General features: G+C 41.9%; 1 protein-coding gene across 2 annotated transcripts in view; it reads right to left on the minus strand.

Annotated features, from left to right (window-relative positions):
- Positions 1-24,531, minus strand: part of LOC149275960 (4-aminobutyrate aminotransferase, mitochondrial-like) — a 280,567-nt gene that overhangs the window by 73,154 nt on the left and 182,882 nt on the right. Inside the window, exons 8-9 of one of the 2 annotated variants that reach the window (XM_089504079.1) lie at positions 18,784-18,846; positions 6,603-6,666 (exon numbers count right to left, since the gene is read on the minus strand). In XM_089504079.1, the coding sequence (XP_089360205.1) occupies positions 6,603-6,666; positions 18,784-18,846 (127 nt within the window). The remainder of the gene's footprint in view (positions 1-6,602; positions 6,667-18,783; positions 18,847-24,531) is intronic. The other variant, XM_089504080.1, reaches the window with a different exon arrangement.

The following is a 24,531-nucleotide window of genomic DNA, read 5'->3' on the forward strand; positions in this document are numbered from 1 at the left end:
AGACTCTATTAAATTATTATTTATAAATTCTATTTAATTTATTTAAGCAGGACAGGCAGTAGGCACTAGTGCCAGCCCAGGGCAAGGGCACCCCAGTGCCACTGAGACACTGGGTGCACTGTCAACTCAACAGCACTTACACTACAGTTGATGACAAATTAAAAAAAAAATTAAATTAATCAAATTATTATTATTAATTATATTAAGTAGCACTGAAGTGAGGATGAAGTACACTGTGAGAAATGGCAGGCTAAGGCTTACCAGTCTCACACAGAACAGAACAATCTCTCTGTAACGCTCGGATGCAGCACAGCAGTGTTGCCAAAGCAGTCACAGCGAAAAATGAATGGATCTCTCAGGCAAGCTCTGGTCTTATAAAGGCGCCTTCAGAATTAAAAAAACAGCAGCACAGGCATTGGACGAGACCCTTAGCGTGACGTCACTTCGATTCTTCGTGGTTGTGAGTCTTCGTCTTCTCCTACGTTTTGCCGGCACTGTATTCTCTTCGGCGTGTCTTCGGAACGAACAAAAAAACGGCCTCTTCGTGCTCGTTTTCATGTTCGCCCGAAGACGAATGCGCAAGTCTACTTTATATTACCATTGTTCCTGATCCTGGATGCCAAGGGTTCCATAGTAAGTACATATAGTAATGGTGCTAGCGGGCAAACCTGTCTAGTACCGTTATTAATATTAAACCATTCTGAACTGAAACCTTGGCCTATTACTCTTGCAGTCGGGTTTGTATATAATGACAGTACACAGTTACAGAGATACGTATTCCACTAAATCGATTATTTTGCGAGTATTGTCGTTAGATTGTCTTCCCTTAATAAAACCTGTCTGGTCTTTATGGATTAATTGGGGACAGATTACTACCTTTAGGCGTTTTTCAGATCTAATTTTATTAGAAATTATAATGGCCACGCCTCGTTTCTTTTTATGTAATAAAGAAGAATATTCTTTTACTGTATATTTTTTATTATTCAGTCTATTACCGTATTTGCTCGATTATAAGACGAGGTTTTTTCCAGAGCAAATGCTCTGAAAAATACCCCTCGTCTTATAATCAAGGTCGTCTTCTAATCAGACCTCATTCTGCTGGGGCCGTGCTGCTTACCGGACTTTGATCGTGAGCAGCGTCTCACAGCACAGTCCTCACATAACTCTACCTCCCCCCTCCTTCCTCTGGGGGCGGGGCCAGAGAAGTTGCTCGCACAGCCGGGCCCCTGCAGAAGTCTGCGAGTGGGAGATCTGCAGTTCAGGTAAGGGGGTGGGGGGTTTGAGCAAGTATGTGTGATTAATGGAATGAATGAGTATTTAAATGTTTGTAAATGAGTGTGTGTGTGATAGCATGGATGTGTAAGGGGGGTGGGGGTGGTAGCATGGCATAGGGAGGCTGTAATCACACTTCTATCATCCCCAGGTTCCAGCATGTACTGGCGGCCTTGGCTTGATAGGAGTGTGATTGCTGTTAGCAGTATATATATATATATATATATATATATATATATATATATATATATATATATATATCTCCAGAAATGCATTTTAACCCCAGAGTGGCATATAGGCATATCATGGGGCAGAGGGGCATATAGGGGGTTAAAAGGCATATCATGGGGCACAGTGGCATATAGGAGAGTATAAGGCATTTCTGGAGGCAGAGTGGCATATAGAGGGTTAAAAGGCACATCATGGGGCAGAGTGGCATATAGAGGGTTAAAAGGCACATCATGGGGCAGAGTGGCAAGCCTGGGGTCAGATGTGCATAACTGGGGGGGGCAGGTTGGCAAATACCGTATTTGCTCGATTATAAGACGAGGTTTTTTTCAGAGCAAATGCTCTGAAAAATACCCCTCGTCTTCTCATCGGGGTCGTCTTATAATCAGACCTCAAATAGAGGTCTGATTAGGAGACTAAGATCCAGATCCCCCGCACCGCTGCAGGGGACCTGGATCCTCCTGTCTCACCCGACTCCCCCCCCCCCCATCATACACACACTTACCGGTGCTTCCTGCTGTGTTGCCGGGGCAGCGGGTTGACGTCTACGCGATCCGCGTAGACAACGTCCGCTGCAGCCGGAAGGAGGTGTGGCTAGCAGCGGGGGTTGTCTGCGTCCGTCGCATAGACCTTCCCCGACTGTCAGAGATCAGAGTTCCCCGCACCGGTGCGGGGAACTCTGATCTCTGACAGCCGGGGAAAGTATACGCGACGGACGCATACAAACCCCCGCTGCTAGCCACACCTCCTTCTGGCTGCAGCAGAAGGCGACGTCAACCCGCTGCCCCGGCTGGAAGCACCGGTAAGAGAGGGGGGAGAGCGGGGGAAGGGGGGGGGGAGAGTGTGTGTGTGTGTGTGTGTGTGTTAGTTAGTTAGTTAAATGGGGGTATAGGGTGTGTGTGTTAAATGGGGGCATAGGGCATTTCTGGAGTGGCGTTAAGGGGGCATTTAATAGAGCACTCTGCCTCCTGAAATGCCTTATACCTCCCTATATGCCACTCTGCCCCATAATATGCCTTTTAACCCCCTAAATGGCAGAGTGGCATATAGTGGTATAAGGCATTTCTGGAGGCAGAGTGCTCTATACAATGCCTTTTAACTCCCTTAATGCCACTCTGCCTCCTGAAATGCCTTATACCTCCCTATATGCCACTCTGCCCCATAATATGCATTTTAACCCCCTAAATGCCAGAATGGGATATAGGGGTATAAGGCATTTCTGGAGGCAGAGTGGCACATAGGGGGTCAAAAGGCATACCATGGGGCACAGTGGCATATAGAGGGTTAAAAGGCATATCATGGGCCACAGTGCCATATTGGAGTGGCAAGCCTGGGGGCAGATGTGCGTAACTGGGGGACAGGTTGGAAAATACAAGAAATAAAAACAAAAAAAATCTTTTTCTCAATCATAGCTTTTATTAAAAAAAATAGTTTACATGAATTAACATTTACTGGTAAAACTTTTTTCCTTTGGGGTCGTCTTATATTCAGGCTTTTTCTTTTTTTCCTAAGTTAATATTCAGATTTTGGGGGGTCGTCTTATAATCAGGGTCGTCTTATAATCGAGCAAATACGGTAATAGGAAATAAAAATATATTTTTCTCAATCATAGCTTTTATTAAATATGAAAATTAGTTTACATGAATTAATATTTACTAGTAAAACTTTTTTCCTATAGGGTAGTCTTATATTCAGGATTTTTGTTTTTTCCTAAATTAAATTAAAATTGGGGGGTCGTCTTATAATCAGGGTCGTCTTATAATCGAGCAAATACGGTAATATCCCCATTTAGCAAATGGGTTTCTTGAATTGAGCAAACATCAATATGCTGTTTATTCATGTAGTCAAATAGAGAATATCTTTTTTGTGGGGAGTTCAGACCCTGAACATTTAATGTAGTAAATTTAATCAGTTCTTTCATTAGCTATATAATATTTTCGTTGTAAAGTATTGGAGGTCACAAGAATAAATTTCCTAACACATACATTCACATTCATACATTCAACATTAATTATGGAACCCAAAGTACCATGTATTAACCAGAGAAAACATCCTTGTAACTCTGACATCATAGTACCACCATAAAAAAAGCAAGGATCGGTACGTAACGGCGAGGCAAATAAATAAATAAATAAAAGTAAATTAACCCCTCATATCATGTAGATATGAGTTTTTATCCGGCCTATAATTATAAACTTTATATAGTCATCATAAAAAACCCATTATATCATATTCTCTTAAATTCCCAACTATTCATACATCTTCATACATATGACCAAGGTAACTTAGATTATATATTCTTAATAATCACGCGCAATTTAAATGCCCTTCTTATAAATGCATTTCTACCATTTTCATAGCAGATCACCCACAGTAAACATAATAGAGTGCAAAAAAAACCCCACCTGTGTATTATATGTATATCGTAAAAATCTGTTTCCATTCATATAATATTTCATAATCAGTATAAAACATTATTATTAAAAATTGATCAAATCTAACACAGTTTTCATTTTCATTACGAATTATAAATAAATAAAGTGCATATATTTATATAAAAAAGGGGTAAATTAACCCCGTGTGTCCTGTGGATATTAGAATGTGTCTATATATATGATGAGAAACTTCCCTATAACCCTTTAGGAGCGTCTTATATCATATATCATATGTTCTCAAAATAATTCTCAAAAATTGGCCAGTGAAACCAGTGTAATATAACCTTCATTAAAAAAATAAATAAAAAAAACGTGTGTACTGTATGTGTATTATATGTGTATTATATAAAATTTAATTTATTTTATTATAAATTTAATTGAGGTAAAGTTCGGCTATCACGTATTTCTATTTCCATCTTCTTTCTCATTGAGGAGGATTCTCATTCAACCATTTTCTGGCGTCTTCAACTGAGGGCAAAATAACCACCTGTTTGCCAGTTCTTATTATCAGTTTAACTGGGAATCCCCATATATAGTTTTTATTCCTGTCCCGCAAGATCTTAGTTATATCTTTAAATAACTCTCATCTGATACTAGACAAAAGAGAAAAGGTCTTGAAAGAAAAGAAGAGGTTGGAACTTATCTATTTTGGATATGTACGCACTTGAGGCCCTCAGGATTCTCTGTCGCATGTAAAAGGTGGAAAAACGGATAATTATATCTCTTGGTTTTGCATCCGTGATGGATTTAGGCTTAACTGTTCTATAAACACTTTCAATTATGTCTTCTTTTTCTACGTCAAGGACACCCATATCCCTAAATAGGTCTTTCAGGAAGGGTCTCATGGCGTTTTGTTTTATTTCTTTAGATATGCCTCTGACTCTTAGATTTTTCCTACGGGATCTATCTTCAAAATCTATTATTTTTTGCGCTACTACCCGTATCTTACTTTCTTTCTGGATACAATCCTCTTTTATAGATTTTATCTCAAATTCTAGGTACTCATTTTTGCTCATTTAGCTTAAGGCTTTCCTCCATTTTTCTAAATTCAGTTTTCCATTCGTTATGTATTTTCATTAATTCCTCTTTAAATTGAGTAAGCTGCTTTTCCATGCATTGTTGTGTCATTTGAGGGCTAGGATTTATAGATTGTCTTCCTGATTCATCTATAGTTACATCTGAAAGATATAGGGATTCCTCCATTTTTTTTGGTCCCTAAGGAGAAAATAGTGTAGAAATCTTTTTTTCTTTCTTTTGATCAAGTTCGCGCTTTTCCCTTTTCTTATATTTTGTTTCTTCCCTTTTGGAAGCCATATTGATTATTAGAACAGAAAAAATTATTATGGTATGTCTATTAAGTTATGTACTATCTTGATGTATTTCTTATGATCCAAATATTGCAGATGAAGTCTACGTGGTATATAGCTTTGTTTTCCCAGCGTTTATTTATTATTCTGAGGGTTCTCATGAGAGCATGAATAGCCTTAATACACTTAATTCATTTAGTAGTCACTCATCCATATTATGTTGAATCAGTGTTCCCAGCTTTATACTGAGAATATTTGTAGAAAAAATATATATTAAACCAATAATAGCATGGTATAATTCATAGTGCAATAATTGAATCATAGATATTAAATATATAAATGGCAGATTTCAAAAAAAGAAAAATAAGAAAAAACAGGAAGAGGCTGGTACTTGCGTTTTCAAGTGTGAAATAGAAATCATTCTATTCGGTTTCAGAGAATCCGGATTTTTAACTCAGCTTGTAAAACAGTATGGTCATTATGGCGGAGTGGTCTTCACCGGGTATCACCGGAGTCTTTTGTGGCAATATAGGCTGGAACCGCTGGGACGCAATTTCCCGGCAATACCGCCACCCCCAATCGGGACCTCTCCACCGACCTCAGTGCGTCCAGGACCCGCCAAGGAACCGGGGACAAGGCGGTATAAGACGCCAACAGGACGCCAACACCGACGCCTATACCAATGCCCCGGGACCTCAACTCCTCAGGGCAGCCCTCTTCCACGTCTCCTTCACCTCCTCGTGGTCCGATAGCCGGAACCGCTGCGTCGTCACGCCATTACGTGCCTTCCTCTAACGCACCTCCAACCGTGCGCGTCTCACATCGTCACCCCCAACCTTAACTCCCTCTTTTAATGAGTGGAATGTTCTCTCTTATGTACGTGCTTCGGAAGCTCTTATAACATGCTTTGCCTCTTTCTGCCTAATCTTATAGATCTGTCTATATTTGTTTTTTTCTACAAATACTAAATGGCCACTACTGCAGTGTTCCACAGTGGTTTCCTTAATTTTTGCTCTGACAAGCCTAATACAATTTTCTAAAGAATTTATAAAGCATTTTAAACTTGTTTTTGTGTGGTGTCACTGCTCATATACTAAACCTCATCGACTGATGATCACCCGTTCCCAAACTTACAGTAATATCACATACCAAATCTCCATTTGTGAACACTAAATCTAACATGGACTTACGAGTTGGCTCCTAAACTACTTGTTTTAAAGTTGACATTTAGAAATAGATTTCATAATACATTTGTTTCATTTTGCACTTTAAAAGGAATTTTTGTGTAAATTGGTATACTTCATAAATTGATCAATTCATGAACGCCAATCTTGGAGAAGTTGATAAAAAATATTCTTACCCATCGTTCGACCATGAAATCCACCCATGAAGGATAAAATACTGTAGTCTGGACAGCCTGGGAACTAAAAAAATGTGTCACATTTTTATTATTGAAGCAGTAACAAAGTTGTAAAGATGTAACCTTAATTTTAATTTACATGAATGAAATTTACATTAATAAAAAATTTACACAAACACACATATAAATACATGCCATATGTGATACTCATAGCTGTGAAACAGCAGGCATATGCATAAACGAGGACCAAGAGATAAGGAATCAAAAATTATCTCATGTGCCCTTATCCAGCCGCGCCCACCCCCTTCTGCCCTCACTGCACCGGAAGCACACAGAAGAAGAAGAGCCAAGAGGAAGAATGAAGAGGAGGAGGAAAAGGAGCTGTAGCGGGAAAAGTGACAGTGCCAGCGGAAAGGTAGGAAAACATTCAGTGAGAGTGGATTAGTAAGTGTGTGAGAGTGATGGGTGTTATGCTGTAGTTTATGCTGAATGTTTGTGAATGAATGTTTGTGAGTCAGTGTGTGTGTGTGATAGCATGGCATAGGGAGGCTGTAATCACAGCCAGTACATGCTGGGACCTGGGCATGATAGGAGTGTGATTGCTGTTAGCAATTATATAAATGATATATATATATATATATATATATATATAGGGCTGAAACAACTAATAGATAAAATCGATAATGAAAATCGTCAACGATTTTCATTATCGATTAATCGAATCGATTTTTATAGATTATAAAAATTATAATCCGACCTCAAACAGAGATCGGATTATAACACTAGAATCCAGATCCCCCGCAACGCTCCAGGGGACCTGGATTCCCCTCACTGTCGGCCGGTCTCTCACTTCCGTCTCTCTCCCCCCTCCCATACACCCCTCTGGCTCCTCCCCCTCCCATACGGCACTCTGCCTCTCCACCCGGCTCCCTGCTGTCTTGTGAACCTCCGTGGCTGACAGGAGGCAGAGTGGAGTATGGGAGGGGGGAGGAGGCAGAGTGGTGTATGGGAGGGGGGAGGAGGCAGAGTGGAGTATGGGAGGGGGAGGAGCCAGAGTGGAGTATGGGAGGGGGCAAAGTGGTATATGGGAGGGGGAGGAGGCAAAGTGATGTATGGGAGGGGAGGAGGCAGAGTGGTGTATGGGAGGGGGGAGGAGGCAGAGTGGAGTATGGGAGGGGGAGGGGCCAAAGTGATGTATGGGAGGAGCCAGAGAGGTGTATGGGAGGGGGAGGAACCAGAGTGGTGTATGGGTGAGTTATAGTGGTGTATGGGAGGTATTATGAATTTCAGGGCATATAGGGGGTATAAGGCATATCGATATTAGGCATATCAGGGGGGCATAAAACATATCAGGGGGGCAAAAGGTATATCAGGGGGCTCAGTGGCATATAGGGGGTATAAGGCATATCGATATTAGGCATATCAGGGGGGCATAAAACATATCTGGGGGTAAAAGGTATATCAGGGGCCTCAGTTGCATATCACTGGCATATAAGAGGTATAAGGCATATATGGGGGCAGAGTGGCAAGCTGGGGGTCAGATGTGCATAACCGGGGGCAGTTTGGTAAATAAAAAAAATTTAAACAAGGCTTTTTTCTCATAGTTTTTATTAAATATGAAAAATAGTTAACATATGAATTAATATTTACTAATAACTTTGTATTAAAACCTAGTTTGAGAAACACTGTGTTTGGGTTCTTGTAGCTTTTATTATTATGTCAGTAAAATAAGAAGGTGAATAGAGAGGCCATTGTGATAAAGAGATGAAAGTGTAAATTGTACGTTTTTTATTACATTATTTTAAATTGAAAAAAAATTTAAATTTTTTTATCCGATTAATCAATTAATCGAAAAAATAATCGGCCAACTAACCGATTATTAAAATAATCATTAGTTGCAGCCCTATATATATATATGTACAAAAATAAAGTGAATGACGGCGCTTCTAATAGATATTTTGATATATAAAGTGAGTATAAATAGCTGCCAGCACTTAACCCCTACGTAACAATAAAACAAACAAAAGATAGAGTGCAGCGCTCCGTTTGTAATAACTCTATATTAATAGTGTTATGCAATACTTGAACATATCCGTCCTTACAAAATAACACCCATCGTGCATAATAAATAAAAAAAGAAAGAGAAAAAAAAACAAAAAAAACCCAGGTATACTTAGATTCAAATCATGTGATTTGAATCTAAGTATACCTGGTTTGTTTTTTGTTTTTTTCGTTTCTTTTTTTTCTTTCTTTTTTTATTTATTATGCACGATGGGTGTTATTTTGTAAGGACGGATATGTTCAAGTATTGCATAACACTATTAATATAGAGTTATTACAAACGGAGCACTGCACTCTATCTTTTCTTTATGTATATGTATATCATACACCATTTATATCTTATATTCGAGGTCGTCTTCTAATCAGACCTCAAACAGAGATCTGATTACAAGACTAAGATTGCGCAGAACCTCCACCGGCTGTCCCCACTACACACCAAGTAATCTGAAGCACGGGGGAGAAGTCTATGGAAACACTGGTAAGTCGAGGGGAGGATAAGAGTGGCATATGGGGGGGTATAAGGGCTTTCTAGAGGCAGAGTGGCATCTAGGGGGTTAAAAAGAATATCAGGGAGGCAGAGTGGCATATAGAGGTTAGAAAAAATATCAGGGAGGCAGAGTGGCATTTAGGGGTTAAAAGGAATATCAGGGAGGCAGAGTGGCATATAGGGGGTTAAAAGGAATATCACGGCTACAGAGTGGCATATAGGGGTATATAAAGCATTTCGGGGGGCAGAGTGGCATATATGGGGGTTAAAAGGCATATCTGGGAGGCGTAGTAGCATAATGTTAGGGACCAGGGACCAGACGGACACGAAACGTAAAATGCAATCACCTTTATTGTAATAACAATAGTGAACAAAGCCAAATCGTGATCCAAGAGCATATACCAAAAGACAAGCCGGGTTTAGGAATACGGAGATCAGCGAAGTCAGGATCAAGCCAGGAATCAGGAGCCAGGAGGGACGTCCGAGAAAGCCAGGTCATGCACAGGAATTCAGGAACACGGAGATAGCACTTGCAGCCGGAAACAACACAAGGGCAAGGAGGAAGTGAAGTTTAGCTGCTTAAATAGCCAGAAGGGGCTGGCTGTGGGCTGGACAATGGGCTGAGTCACAGGAGTGTAGCCATGGCAACCCAGCCAGGCTGTATTAGCTTCCAGCAATGCAGAAGAAAAGCAACTAGACCCAGGGGAGGGCTGGCAGCCTAAAGCCTGGGCGGCAAGTCTAGTCAAGTGGCCCGTTGCGCCACCAAAGCGGCTGCGAGCGACATTGATAGCAGTCACTCCACTGGCGCCTAATGAAATTAAAGCGGCCGGCGAGCACGCACCGCGCAGCCCAATATCCGTGCCTCAGCTCCTTATCCCACCCCTTTTAAGACATGGGACGAAGAGCTGAGGAATGGCCATTGGGTCTGACTGCTGCATGATGCAGGGGCGTACCTAGAGTATTTGGCACCTGTGGCAGATCCTGTATGTGGCACCCCCCCACACACACTTTAAAACTGCATAGTTTCTATGGTTAGGCAAATATTGACAGGGGTACAGCAAAATTGTTATTATATACTGAGGCACACATTGACGGTGGTACAGCATAACTGTTATCATTATATACTTAGGGATTACGTTGTACCACCGTCAATGTGTGCCTATACTTTGAGCCAGACACTGACAATACTGCAGTACAACCCCTATCACTATATACTAAGCCAAACATTGATGTGGTGTAGGCCTAACACTTCAGTGACTGGCTTAGTATATAGTAGGGATGCACCGAAATGAAAATTCTTCACCGAAACTGAAAATTCTGCATTCATTTGGCCAAATCCGGGGAAAAAAAAAAAAAAAAAGTTTAAAATACTTTATTAAAAGTAACACCAAAATTAGACAAAAAAAATAATCAACAATATTAATATATTTATATATATATATATACACATATAATTAACAGCAATCACAATCCTATCATGCCCATGTTCTAGCATGTACAGGCTGACTTAGCATGATAGGCGTGTGATTGCTGTTTGCAACCATATATATCTATTAATACTGTTATTGAATTATTGGAAGAAAAAAAAATAAAAAATTGATAACAGCAATCACACTCCTATCATGCCTAGGCAGCCTCCCTATGCCATGCTATCTAAAACCCTCATTCACAAACATTCATCATAAACTACAGCATAACACCCATCACTCTCACACACTTACTAATATTTTCCTACCTTTCCTCTGGCACTGTCACTTTTCCTCCTCCTCTTCATTCTTCCTCTTCTTCTTCCTCTTCTGTGTCCTGTCCTTTGACATCAAGTCCCGACGCACAGCCACAGTTGCCGCGCGCATCGTTTTTGGCACAGCGGCCAGTCCCGGTGGCAGCCGCTTAGTTTTTAACTTTGCGGCTGCCATGAATGTTCGTCTGCCGGCCATAACATATATAGAGGGTATAAGGCATATCTGGGGGGCAGAGTGGCATATAGGGGCTAAAGGGAAATCCGGGGGGCAGATGTGCATAACTGGGGGACAGGTTTCCAAATAAAAGGAAATAAAAACAAAAAAACACATTTTTCTCAATCAGTTTTTATTATATAAGAAAAAAATAGCTTACATGTTAATATTTACTAGTAAAACTTTTTTCTTATAGGGTATTCTTATATTCAGGCTCTTTTTTCCCTAAATTAATATTGTTGTTGGGTTTTTGCGGCCAATTTTGGTGTGTTTACCACACTTTTATTAAAAGTAAGTAACACAGCAAAACTGTTGATTCCATTTACGTATTTAAATGTTTCTGTCATTTACCCACTGTCACATACTTTTATTAAAAGTAACACACCAAAATTGGACAGGTAATGTCAATAACAATATTTATATATATACCATATTTTCCGGCGTATAAGACGACTTTTTAACCCATGAAAATCTTCTCAAAAGTCGGGGGTCATCTTATACGCCGGGTGCTGAAACTTACAGAGCCGGTATATAAAGCACTCAAAGCATTCAAAAGATGGTCAGCACTCCAGGTCTTTAAATTAACAATATCTCTTTATTCAAAGTCAAGTCGTCGTTTCAGTCATTGCTGACTTTCCTCAGGACATAGGGGACAGAGGAGTAGTCTTATACGACGAGTATAGCCCAAACTCTATATTTTAACTGGAAAAGTTGGGGGTCGTCTTATACGCCCAGTCGTCTTATACGCCGGAAAATAAGGTATATATATATTGCTACTAGCAATCCAATACATTTTCGGTCCAGAGTTTTCATTTCGGTGCATCCCTACTATCAGAGCCGGCCTTAGGCGTTGTGGCGCCCTGTGCGGACTACTCCTCTGGTGCCCCCCCTCACTACCCCCCTCTCTGCCCCTTCAAACTACCCCCCCATGCCCCTTCAAACTACCGCCCCTCCTCTGCCCCTTCAAACTACCCCCCCATGCCCCTTCAAACTACCGCCCCCCCCCCTGCCCCTTCAAACTACACCCCCCCCTGCCCCTTCAAACTACACCCCCCCCTGCCCCTTCAAACTACACCCCCCCTGCCCCTTCAAACTACACCCCCCCTGCCCCTTCAAACTACACCCCCCCTGCCCCTTCAAACTACACCCCCCCTGCCCCTTCAAACTACACCCCCCCCTGCCCCTTCAAACTACACCCCCCCCTGCCCCTTCAAACTACACCCCCCCCTGCCCCTTCAAACTACACCCCCCCCCCCCTGCCCCTTCAAACTACACCCCCCCTGCCCCTTCAAACTACACCCCCCCCTGCCCCTTCAAACTACACCCCCCCGCCCCTTCAAACTACACCCCCCCTCTGCCCCTTCAAACTACACCCCCCCCTGCCCCTTCAAACTACACCCCCCCTGCCCCTTCAAACTACACCCCCCCTGCCCCTTCAAACTACACCCCCCCTGCCCCTTCAAACTACACCCCCCCCTGCCCCTTCAAACTACACCCCCCCTGCCCCTTCAAACTACACCCCCCCGCCCCTTCAAACTACACCCCCCCTGCCCCTTCAAACTACACCCCCCCTGCCCCTTCAAACTACACCCCCCCTGCCCCTTCAAACTACACCCCCCCTGCCCCCATTTTCAAAACTACACCCCCCCTGCCCCTTCAAACTACACCCCCCCTGCCCCTTCAAACTACACCCCCCCGCCCCTTCAAACTACACCCCCCCTGCCCCTTCAAACTACACCCCCCCCTGCCCCTTCAAACTACACCCCCCCCTGCCCCTTCAAACTACACCCCCCCGCCCCTTCAAACTACACCCCCCCAACTTACCTTGTTGCCGGAGTCCTGCGGTGAGAACGGGAGGCATCCGTCTTCTCGCTCTGCCGCGGTGCCGGCATTTCATGTTGAGCGCCGGAATAGTCCGGCGCTCAACATGAGATGCCGGCACAGCGACGGAGTCACGGAGAGTAAGGGGCGCCGTGCGGTTGCCGAGAACTTCACGAGCAACCGCTCGGCGCCCCTGACCGGGACTTAGATTTAAGCATTGTTTTTTTTTTAAAACTTTATTTAACATGAATGATGTTAAATAAAGTTTTAAAAAAAAACGCAAAAAAAAAAAACCGATGCTTTAATCTAAGTCCCGGTCAGGCGACCCTGCAACCATGGCGCCCTGTGCGGTCGCACAGGTCGCACACCCCTAAGGCCGGCCCTGCCTACTATACTAAGCCAGACACTGAAGTGGTAGGCCTACAACAAATCAATGTTTGCCTCAGTATATAACAATAACAGTTATGCTGTACCCCTGTCAATGTTTGCCTCAGTATATAATGATAACAGTTACGCTGTACCCCTGTCAATCTCTGCCTCAGTATATAATATCAGTTATGCTGTACCCCTGTCAATGTTTGCCTAACGATAGAAGGTATACAGTTTTAAAGTGTCTGTGGTTGGGGGGAGGGGGCACATACAGGACCCGCCCCAGGTGCCAAATACTCTAGGTACGCCCCTGCCCTTATCCGAATGGTACAATCTACTTCGGAAAGCGGATTTACTGCAGGATAATTTTTGACATGCCTATATTAGCATGTATGTATGCTACTGTGCTATATATATATATATATATATATATATATATATATACATACACATACACAAGCACATATATATATATATATATATATACTATATACACAGACACTAAATGGACAAAAGTATTGGGACTTTTAACCATTATACCAACAGGGACTTTTATGACATTCTAAATATATAGACAATATGTATGTAGATTCCCCCCACCCACCTTGCAGTTATAATAGTTCCACTCTTTTTTTTCTCCACAAGATTTTGAAGTGCTTCTGTTGAAATGGTTTGATGGGGTTGAAGTCAGGGCTCTGTGATGTGAGTCTTGCATGCAGCTACAAGGCCATAAAAAAACCCATTCAAGTTTTTGTGTTGATATGAACAGTGGAAGTTTGGAACAATCTTCCGCTTTGTAGCAGAGTTGCTGCTGTTCATAAATGCTTCCACTTTCCAATAATACCACTTACAGTTGACTGTGGTATATCTAGCAGGGATGAAATTTCACAAACTGTTTTATTGCAAAGGTGGCATCCTAGTACACTATTTTTTTGTAAATGCAGACTACATGGCACTTTTTCTCACTTTTATCTGAAAAATCTTTTACTCATCGACACGAGCTAATGAAAAAAAACAACTGCTAAATAGATTCTACTATTTGTCCTGAGCTTAGAACTACCCATTGTTTTTATGGTTTTTTTTGCAAGTTATAGGGCAATTTGCGAAAACATTTTTTCCCAAATCTAGTCATTCTGTCCCCATGCGCTTTTTGGAACATCTTTGAAGCCGGCCAATGCAATTTACCCCAATCAAATCATATATTTTGAAAACTAGACACCCCAGAGTAATTTTGAATGCTGTTATTTTAACCCTTTCCATGCACGAGATTCTACCACCAGCTTTTGTGGTAGTAATTTTCTTCACATAAATTGTACTTAAGGTATGAACTTTATTATTATTATTTATTCTTTTATATAGCGTCATCAAATTCCGTAGCGCTGTATGCAGACAGGATATAACAAGCAGTATGTAACATAACAAATTGACTAACAGAATTGACTAACAAATTGACTAACAAATTGACTAACAGAGACAACAGGTGAGGAGGGCCCTGCTCAAACGAGCTTACAAAGCTTCTAGTACATGTCACTGCCAAACAACACTCCAATATGTGTTCAGCAACATCTCCTGAGTACAATGATACCCTCTATGCATGGGTTTGTTGGGTTGTTTGGGAGGTAAAACACCACATTTGGGAAGTGCATATTTTTTTTTCCCGTTTTGGTCAGTCTGTGCCTATGCCCTATTTGGGACATCTTTGAAACCAGGTGTCCGCATCCATACAGTGTATGGCAGACGTTGACACCTGGGGGAGAGGCCACACTGGGCCCCTGATGTCAGTCTTGTTGTTGTTGACTGCCTCAACATAGAGGAATTACAGCAATTACACCGTTTAAGCGAAGAAAACAATCTAAAAGCCTCATGCAGGCTGCTTAAATAAGTTATTACTAATTATCACTTACAGGTGAGAAGTCCGTCAAAATGATAGAGGTTACAACTTACAACAAGTGATGGTATTAGAGAAGGGGAGAGTGGGGGTTGAGTGGGGTGTCATAAATAATGAGCCTGGAGGTGAAAAATGCAGAGAGGTAGAGAGATAACCAAAGGACAGAACAAATAAACCTAGGGAAACCAATAAACACATTAACACATTAGAGACAATAACAGCAATTAGACACACATTGCACATTAAGATGAATGCCATATAAAGTTCTGGTAGTGTGTCAGGAAATCCACATTAAGTACCTCTTTTATCATGTTGAAATATGTTATTTTCATCTCAAATGTTTTCCTTTCCTGAGAGTCTTTGAAATTCCCTTTGAGTACTTTAATTTTCAGGTTTGGGATGGAGTGATTATTCTGCGTGAAATTATGTCCTACATGGTTTTTGATGGAGCTTCTGTGTAGGTTCATTCTGAGGTGCATCAAGGATTCTTACTCATGTACATCTGCAAGCGTGGTGTACATGATACATTGTTCAGCATGTGACAAAGGCTGCATTGGAGAAACTCTCTGATGAAGAGAGGATAACTCTCGAAAGCTTGTCTTTTAAATATTATGTTAGTTCACAAAAAAAAAAAAAAAAAAAAAAAGGTGTCACTGCATATTCTGCAATACTCAGTGCCAGTGCCAGTGTCAGTGCCTGGTAAATAGTAAAAGAGTTCCCAGACCCTCCTGAGAACAAATGTGTATATCAACGTTTGTGGTAGTGATTTTTCGGTGTTTATTCACACACATTACATAGTAATTTACATTGAAAAATGACCTAAGCTCATCAAGTTAAACCCATCTACCTATCCTTACTGTTTTTGATCCAAAAGTAGGGAAACAAAACACCAAGGTGAGGTCTTACTATTGACATAAAAAGGCAAGATTATTTCCTCCTCCTGTTAATCATTACCCAGTTTTATACATGCCAATATCCTACTGGCCATTCCAGCTGCAGACTGGCATCGTCTATCATCTACAATTACTCCTAAATCCATTTTTTCCCAGGGGGGTACCATTTAAAGTATATGATGCACTGTTATTATTTTTTCCGCAATGCATATGTTTTCATTTGTTTGTATTGAACTTAATTTCCCATTTGCCTCACTCGCTAAATCATCCTGCAGAGAAGCAAAATCAAGGTTAGACCTACCGCCGGGGCTTCTATGGTGGAGCACCGGAAGGTCATGTGATACTCAGCCATAGAAGTCCCCGCGGAAGTGCCGGCAGCAGCAGAGGAGGTCTGCATTGCACAGGGTTAAAAGGCATATATGGGGGCAGAGTGGCTTATTAGGGAGGCAGAGTGTCATATAGGGGGTATAAGGCATTTCTGGGGGGCAGAGTGGCATATAAGGCATATCTGGGGGCAGATGTGCATAACTGGGGCAGAGTGGCAAATAAAAGGAACTAAAAACAAAACAATCAGTTTTTTTAAATATGAAAAAAGTTTACATGTGAATATTTACTAGTAAAACTTTTTTTTCCTATAGGGTAGTCTTATATTCAGGCATTTTCTATTTTTCTAAATCTATATTCAAATTTTGCGGGGGTCGTCTTATGATCAGGGTCATCTTATAATGGGAGCAAATACGGTAATTTTGTCATCAGCAAACACTGGTACTCCATTTAATACCTTGGTTCAGTTTGACATTTTCCATTTATAGCCACTTGTTGCATCATATCTTTTAACTGATTTCCAGTCCAAGTACATACATTTGCCCTTAAGCCTATTTCGGACAATTTGTTCAGTAACCTTTTGTATGGAACCGTATCAAATGCCTTAGCAAAGTCCAAATAGACCACATCAACTGTCACTCCTAGATCTTTATTTTTACTGACTTCTTCCCAAAATGCTGTTTGGTTGGTTTGGAAAAGCCATTCTGACTTCTACGAATTATATTCTGATTCAAGATGTATTCTAGATTGTATGCCTTTAGCAGCCCTTCAAATAATTTCCCTACTACGGATGTCAACCTCACTGCCCTGTAATTGCTCGGCTGAGATTTCCTTCCCTATTTAAATATGGGCAACATATCTACTTTACACCAGTGTATTTGCATTATGCCTAAACTGAAAGAATCCATGAAGATAGTGGTCTGGCCTGAATTATGTGGGCCCAGGAGCCATGTCAACCTTAACATTGTTTAATTAACTTTTTCCTGTACCAGCCAATAACATGTTTGGTGCAAAGGTTTTGTAAAGTCAGCAGCGGCTCAGCCATCTGTTCTTCCTTGGTGTAAACAGAAGAAAAGTACATTGTATTTCAGGTATGAATTTACACCTCTTGGTATGTCATTTCCAAACACCCCAATTTGTGTTTAGTAACATCTTCTGAGTACAGTGATACAGTGCATATATTGGCCAATTCAATATATAGCATGGACAGTGTTAAAATACCAAAATTTGATATACCATTCGGTATCTACTTTACAAAAATATATGTTTTGTCGGAGTACATTGAATTCAAAGATGTTCCAAATAGGACATTTGGGTAGGATGACCAATTGCCAAAATTCCAAATTGAAGAATGCACACCCGCTGACCCTCTTTCCATTAAAAAAAAAAAAACTTTTTAGTTTTAGTGGGGTATAATTCAACCTCTGGCCACATATTAAATCTCACTAAATCTAGCACAACCTCTTTGTTGGCTCCTCTACCATTTGCTTAAAACACAATCTCTGTACAGAATTTAGGATTTTGCCACCATATACTGACACACTAACACAGTACAGTAACAGGCACGCACACACTCCATACACACACACCTCATGCTAACAACACACACACACTTTAACATGCACCACTGTGTATGTAAACACACATATATACAATTTGACTAAATATTCTCCTCCTACCTCTCCATTCCATTTATTAGATATACATAAAGCAAATATTCAAGTTGCATTGTAAACTTTTAGCATGCAAGCGCAGGCAAATTCAGTGAAGTCAGGTAAGCAAAATCAACCCTTAACTCGATTGACCACTTAACTTTGTAGCAAACTGCTCTCAGGATGTCTCAGCGTATTAGTGTTCTCACTAATTTGGCAGTTTGGCAGATGAGTTGCAGTTACAACTCACCGACTAAGCTATGCGTTACGAAAGAGCTTGGTTGGCTCTTTATAATGCATGGCTAATGGGAATAATTTTCTTGAAAGTCACCTCACTGACTGGACTGCACATCAACAGCTCAACCTTTTTTCCAGCAAACAGATTCCATTATCAAACATCTCATTGATGTGTTTGTGTAAGGAATGCCATATCTGCATAAAATCAAAACATCCAGATTGGCAAGAAATTTACTGGAATCAAATGAAATATAATTTTTCTTTGGCGTTATACTACATTGAAGTACTCAGAAAGAAAAAATTATTTTTCCATTGGGAAGTTTCCTTGCACCATTTCAATGATAGCAGATGTTTCTGTTACAGGTCAAAACAAACCATAACTAAACCCTGTGACCAACATCCGTTATCTAGGACACAAAAAATGAAAGGCTTAGTTCACAAGTGTTACACAACCTTTTCTCTAACCAAAGCCCCAACGTTAAACAGACTGGTACCTTGTTAATCATGCAAGAATCCAATTCTTCTTTTGTGACACTGCTGTGACCTCGCTCTTTTTTCTGAAAAATATTTAATATTCACATTGTAAGCGCTGTATGAGAGAAGAAAACTTTGTGTCATATTGGAATGCTTTCATCTAGTACACATACTCATATTTCATCTTCACCTTGGTTCCATAACTGCCATATGATTTTAATATTAAGTAGATTTCAACATTGAACAAAAAAACTGAGCCAATATAACAGCTTCTTGATCCAAGGAGATATCTGACTGCCATTCTGGCAGGAACTTTTTTCCCTAGTTTGTTGCAAAATTGGAAAAAGCCACAAACTGGGTTTTAGTTTTGCCTTCTTTTGGATCAACAGTAATTAACAGATATGGGAAACGCTGAACTCGATGGACAGATGTCTTTTTTCAGCCCATATAACTATGTAACTATGTTACTATATCTGCACTGTCGGCAGAACAAATTAAAATCCTTACTTTAAACTTAAAAGTAACTAAAGGTAATGTACAGATTCAAAATTATTCAGATGTAACTAAAAACATTGGGGGAAGAAATGTGTAGACCGCTTATTTATTGTTCTTAGTTGAAACAGTATCTATTTTTCCACACAATTAGACTCATGTTTTCATGTGGTTTCTAAATCTTATGATACATTTTCTAGTACAATTGCAATTCTACTTCGCTGAATTAAACTTATTAATTTCTGGCATTTTCCTCTATTCAAAGCTGGAGAGATTTTGTCAGATAAAATGTAACAAAAATGCAAAAATAAAACAATCGGCAATTTGCTGAAGTTACTTTGCTTTGTAAAGGGAAAAACAAGATCCAGCTGGTCACCAAACATTAGACAAACAAAAAAATATCTGATTGGGCAGCTTAGTAGTCTCCAACAGCCATCTACATGCCTTCGTAATCAGATAAAGGTAGTATGAGCCTTCATTTGACAGTATTACACAAATTATAGTTCTCCAACAACATATTTTTGGTAGAGCATTGTAAAGGGAGCATTCACACTGGAGAAAATGGCCATATGGTTATATTTACAATTGTCATTTGTATAAATAAGTTAAATATTTTAAAACTTCAGTAGATTTCCCAGTGATAGATCTAACACAGTAATGGAAATAACACAGAAATAGATCTCCAAAGCCATGTTTTTAGTTGTGTGATAGAAATAAGTTTTCACACTTAAACTCTAACCTGCCAATTTATTTTCTTTTGCGCATCCCCGTGCAGCAATGACATATGTGATGTAGGCCCTCCTCCAGGTAGGAAAGAGAAACCAATAAAAACATGCCACCCTAACTGCCCCCTCAGTGGAATTACATAGGTAACACAAAAATATGCAAAAAAAACCCCAAAAAAACCTTTAATGTGAGTGTCAAAATAATGATTTTATTACCATATTTGCTTGATTATAAAATGACCCGGATTATAGGACGGCCCCCCAAAATTTGATTACTAATTTAGAAAAAAAAGAAAGCCTAAATATGAAAGATTACCCTATAAGAAATTTTTTTTATTAGTAAACATGAATTCACATGTAAACTTTTTTCATATTTAAAAAACTATGATTGAGAAAAACACATTTTTTTGTTTTTATTTCCTTTTATTTGCCAACCTGCCCCCCAGTTGTCCACATCTGCCCCACGGCTTGCTACTCTGCCCCCCAGATAAGCCTTATACCGCCTTATATGCCTCTGTGCCTCACTGATATGCCACTTTGCATCCCCTATCTGCCCCTCTGATATGCCTTATACCCAGGGGTATAACTAGAAGCCTCAAGGCCCCTACCCTCTCCCTAACCCCCCCTCTCGCACTATCTACCCTCTCCCTAACCCCCCCTCTCACACTATCTACCCTCTCCCTACCCCCCCTCTCACACTATCTACCCTCTCCCTACCCCCCTTTGTAGGTCACTTACCGTGCAGTCCTGTGGTGGGGGCGTAAGGCCTCTGTGTCGCTGCTCTGCTGCGTCATATGCCGGCGCTCAGTGTGACGCGCCGGCTCCCGAGACAGACGCCTCACACTCCCACCACTGCCATCGGGCAGCGCTGAGGCAGGCAGCGGCAGCAGAGGAGACAGAATGGTGCCAATCGGTTGCTGAAAACGACCGCTCGGCAACCCTTGGGCCCCCTGACTGGCAGAACTCCAGGGCCCGGTCGCTTTCGCGACCCCTACGACCCCGGTAGTTCCGCCACTGCTTATACCCCCTATATGCCAATTTTCCCTGCAGATATGCCTTATGTCCCCCTATATGCCCCCCCAGCTTACCGATGCATCCCTAAACTTGTCCTCTGTGCTCCAGACTACCTGGTGTCTAGTGGGGGCAGCCGTTGGATGTTGCTACCTGACACTTCCGCCGGGGCTTCTATGACTGACCACGTCAGTGCTCCATCATAGAAGCCCCGGTGGAAGCGTCGGGTAGCAGCAGAGGTTGACTGCGCGCATCGCGCAGACAATCACCGGTGTCGCGTCCGTATCACTAGAGGTACTCACCGTAGGAGTTATTCTGCCCAAAAAACTGCTATATAGGGAGAAGCCCCAACAGCGGTAATCAAGGACTCAGATGATCCCAACAGTGAGAGACTCTCTGTGAACACAGGTAGCAGGTAAGTACTGAGTATGAAAAACAGGTACAGGAGCTGGTAGTCAGACAAGCCGGGTAGATACACAGGAGCAGGTTATCAGACAAGCCGGGTCGGTACACAGGAGCAGGTTAGCAGACAGGCCGGGTCGGTACACAGGAGCAGGTTAGCAGACAGGCCGGGTCGGTACACAGGAGCAGGTTAGCAGACAGGCCGGGTCGGTACACAGGAGCAGGTTAGCAGACAGGCCGGGTCGGTACACAGGAACAGGTTAGCAGACGGGCCGGGTTGGTACACAGGAGCAGGTTAGCATACAGGCCGGGTCGGTACACAGGAGCAGGTTAGCAGACAGGCCAGGTCGGTACACAGGAGCAGGTTAGCAGACAGGCCGGGTCGGTACACAGGAGCAGGTTAGCAGACAGGCCGGGTCGGTACACAGGAGCAGGTTAGCAGACAGGCCGGGTCGGTACACAGGAGCAGGTTAGCAGACAGGCCGGGTCGGTACACAGGAACAGGTTAGCAGACAGGCCGGGTTGGTACACAGGAGCAGGTTAGCAGACAGGCCGGGTCGGTACACAGGAGCAGGTTAGCAGACAGGCCAGGTCGGTACACAGGAGCAGGTAGTCAGGTAAGCCAGGTCGGTACACAGGTAGCACAGGCAAAAGTACATAATCACTAGACAAAAGGGAGGTCGGGCAGGCAAGGGTCCAAAACAGAAATAAGCAGCAAACTCAGAAACACGGGTAGCAGACCACAACAGGGTGCCTGAGAAAGCTCAGCAGGGATTTTTAAATTTGGCGTCAGAGAGAAAAACCTCGCCTCCAAGCTGAGCCAAGACCACGCCTCCAGACGTCCATCACACAGCCAGAAGAATCGCTGCGCCCCCAGTGGATGGACCGACCTTCCTTCTCCCGTCTCGGCAGTCGGTCTGCCCACCACCGGCACAAAGAGAACATGACGGTTTCTCGGGTGCCCGTGCACCACAAGCGGCAGTCTGCTCGCCGACCACGGGACTGGAGAGGGAAGTATCGGGTGCCCGTGATCCGCAAGCAGACCCCCGCGGCCAACTGGTCCCGAGGACGTGACAACCGGCTGCCAGAGAGGAGGATCCTGATCCCCTGCAGCGCCGGTGAACGTCTGCCGATGCGCATAGACAACTTCCGCTGCAAAAGTGCCGGCAGCAGCAGAGTTTCTTTGCGTGCATCGTTCAGACGTCTACCTGTTGCCAGACAGGATGATCCAGGTCAACTGAAGTGCTGCGGGAGATCTGGATCTTAGTCTTATAGTCAGACTTCTATTTGAGGTATAATTATTAGACAACCTTGAATATAAGCCAAATGGTATTATAAAGCCTTGTCTTATAATCGAGCAAATACGGTAATTCTCTTGTGATGCTTGTCAGCACTGACATATAACCTATGCATCAAGAAAAAAGGAAGGTAGTAGCGCACATAATAAAATTAGAAGGGTAGGACAATACTTCTCCCCTTATTGTTGTGATAATTAGAGTTCTTCAATTATGGTCACTTCCAGAACTCAATAACCCAGCAGGAAAAAAAAAAAGAGAAAAAAACAGGTAAAACATTACACTGTAGTATTTAATCTAACAACAAGTACACTATTCTGTTCTTGTCTGTATGTCTAGTTTTTCTGTACACTAACCAGGAACCACATAACCCTCTAGCTTTAAAAGACGGCTATTATAAATGTGGTTCCTGCTTAGCGTGCAGGACGTCTAGACATACAGACAAGAAAAGAATAGCGTACACATCCTTTGTCACTGATAAAAAGTATAAAATTAAACATTTTATAACATTTTATTCAAAAAATATTATATATTTGTCTTCCTGTCCGTGTGGTTGTCAATATGAAGGGAGAACTAAAAAAAATAAACCAAAAAAATTTATTGCACATGGGGAACACTAAAAAAAGTCCAATTTCAATAAGATAATGGCAGCTTTATAACATATTAACTGGCATAAACTCTTACATAAAAACACAGAAAGTGTAGGTAAACTGAAAACCAGGAAAAAGCAGACACTTTAAATAACTATTTTTCCTGAGTATATATCAAAAAAACTTGCAAACAAATTGTGATTGGATGACTGAGGAAAAGGTGCTGCCACAACTAAAGAAAGTTATTGTCAAACAATGCTCCGGGGCCTGACAGTATTCACCCACAATTACTTAACTCCTTCAATCCCAGGGGTTTTTGGTACCTCAAAGCCCAGAGCAATTTTGCCATTTTAGCGATGATTCTCTTTTCCTGTGAATAGTGTACCCATGTAAACTATATATTGTTTTTTTAAGGAGAGATAGAGCTTTCGTTTGATACCATAGTTAGATGATTAGCTGAAAATTTAGAATGAGAAATTTAGTAAAAACTAGCGAAGATTAGAAAAATAAACTAATTTTTTTTTACATTTTCCCTCTGAATCCTCACAAAAGTAGGTAAAGTGATGGAAAATCCCCTCCAAGTTTATCAATTCAGGTGTCCTGATTTCAGAAATACCTAATTTATATAGATTTTCCAGACTTTCCCAGCACCAGGGAGCATACTATTAGGTGTACATTTTTTGTATAATTTTTATGCCTATGGCTTAACGGGTTTGGGGGTTATGAACGGGGGGCAGGAGGGTTATACTGGCTAGTGTTACGGTCAGGTAGACGAGGGATCCAACAATGCAGGTAAGCACAGCTAAAGAAAGTCCAGAACACAGTCCGAGGTCGAGGGCAACAGCAGGCAGCAAGGTCAAAAACAATCCGAGGTCAGGGCAGGTAGATCAGGTGCAAAACGGTAAACAGGTCCGGGTTCGTAGGCATGCAGAGAAGAATCGTGGTCGTTTAAACAGGCAAGAGGTCGGTACACAAGGCAGAGATCAAATAGAACGAGAACTATAGCACACCCAACGCTAGAGAATGTTTAGAACGGGCAAAGACAAGGCAAACAAACGGGGTTTAAATAGAAAAGGAACCACTCACGTCATCAGCCGCGCCGTAGAGTGTGTCGCGCCCTAAATTGATTTTCAGGTGTGTTCCCGGCGTGTGCGCGCGTCCGATGAAGCAGGACCATAAGCCTCCCGAGTGACTGCGGCAGTACCGGAGGTGGAGCCGACGACGTCGGGGGACCCAGCGTGAGCGGCCAAGGT

This window comes from Sceloporus occidentalis, unplaced genomic scaffold (assembly GCF_023333645.1).
Source record: "Sceloporus occidentalis isolate IW3139 unplaced genomic scaffold, rSceOcc1.0.p SCAF_255, whole genome shotgun sequence".
Lineage (NCBI taxonomy): Eukaryota > Metazoa > Chordata > Lepidosauria > Squamata > Phrynosomatidae > Sceloporus > Sceloporus occidentalis.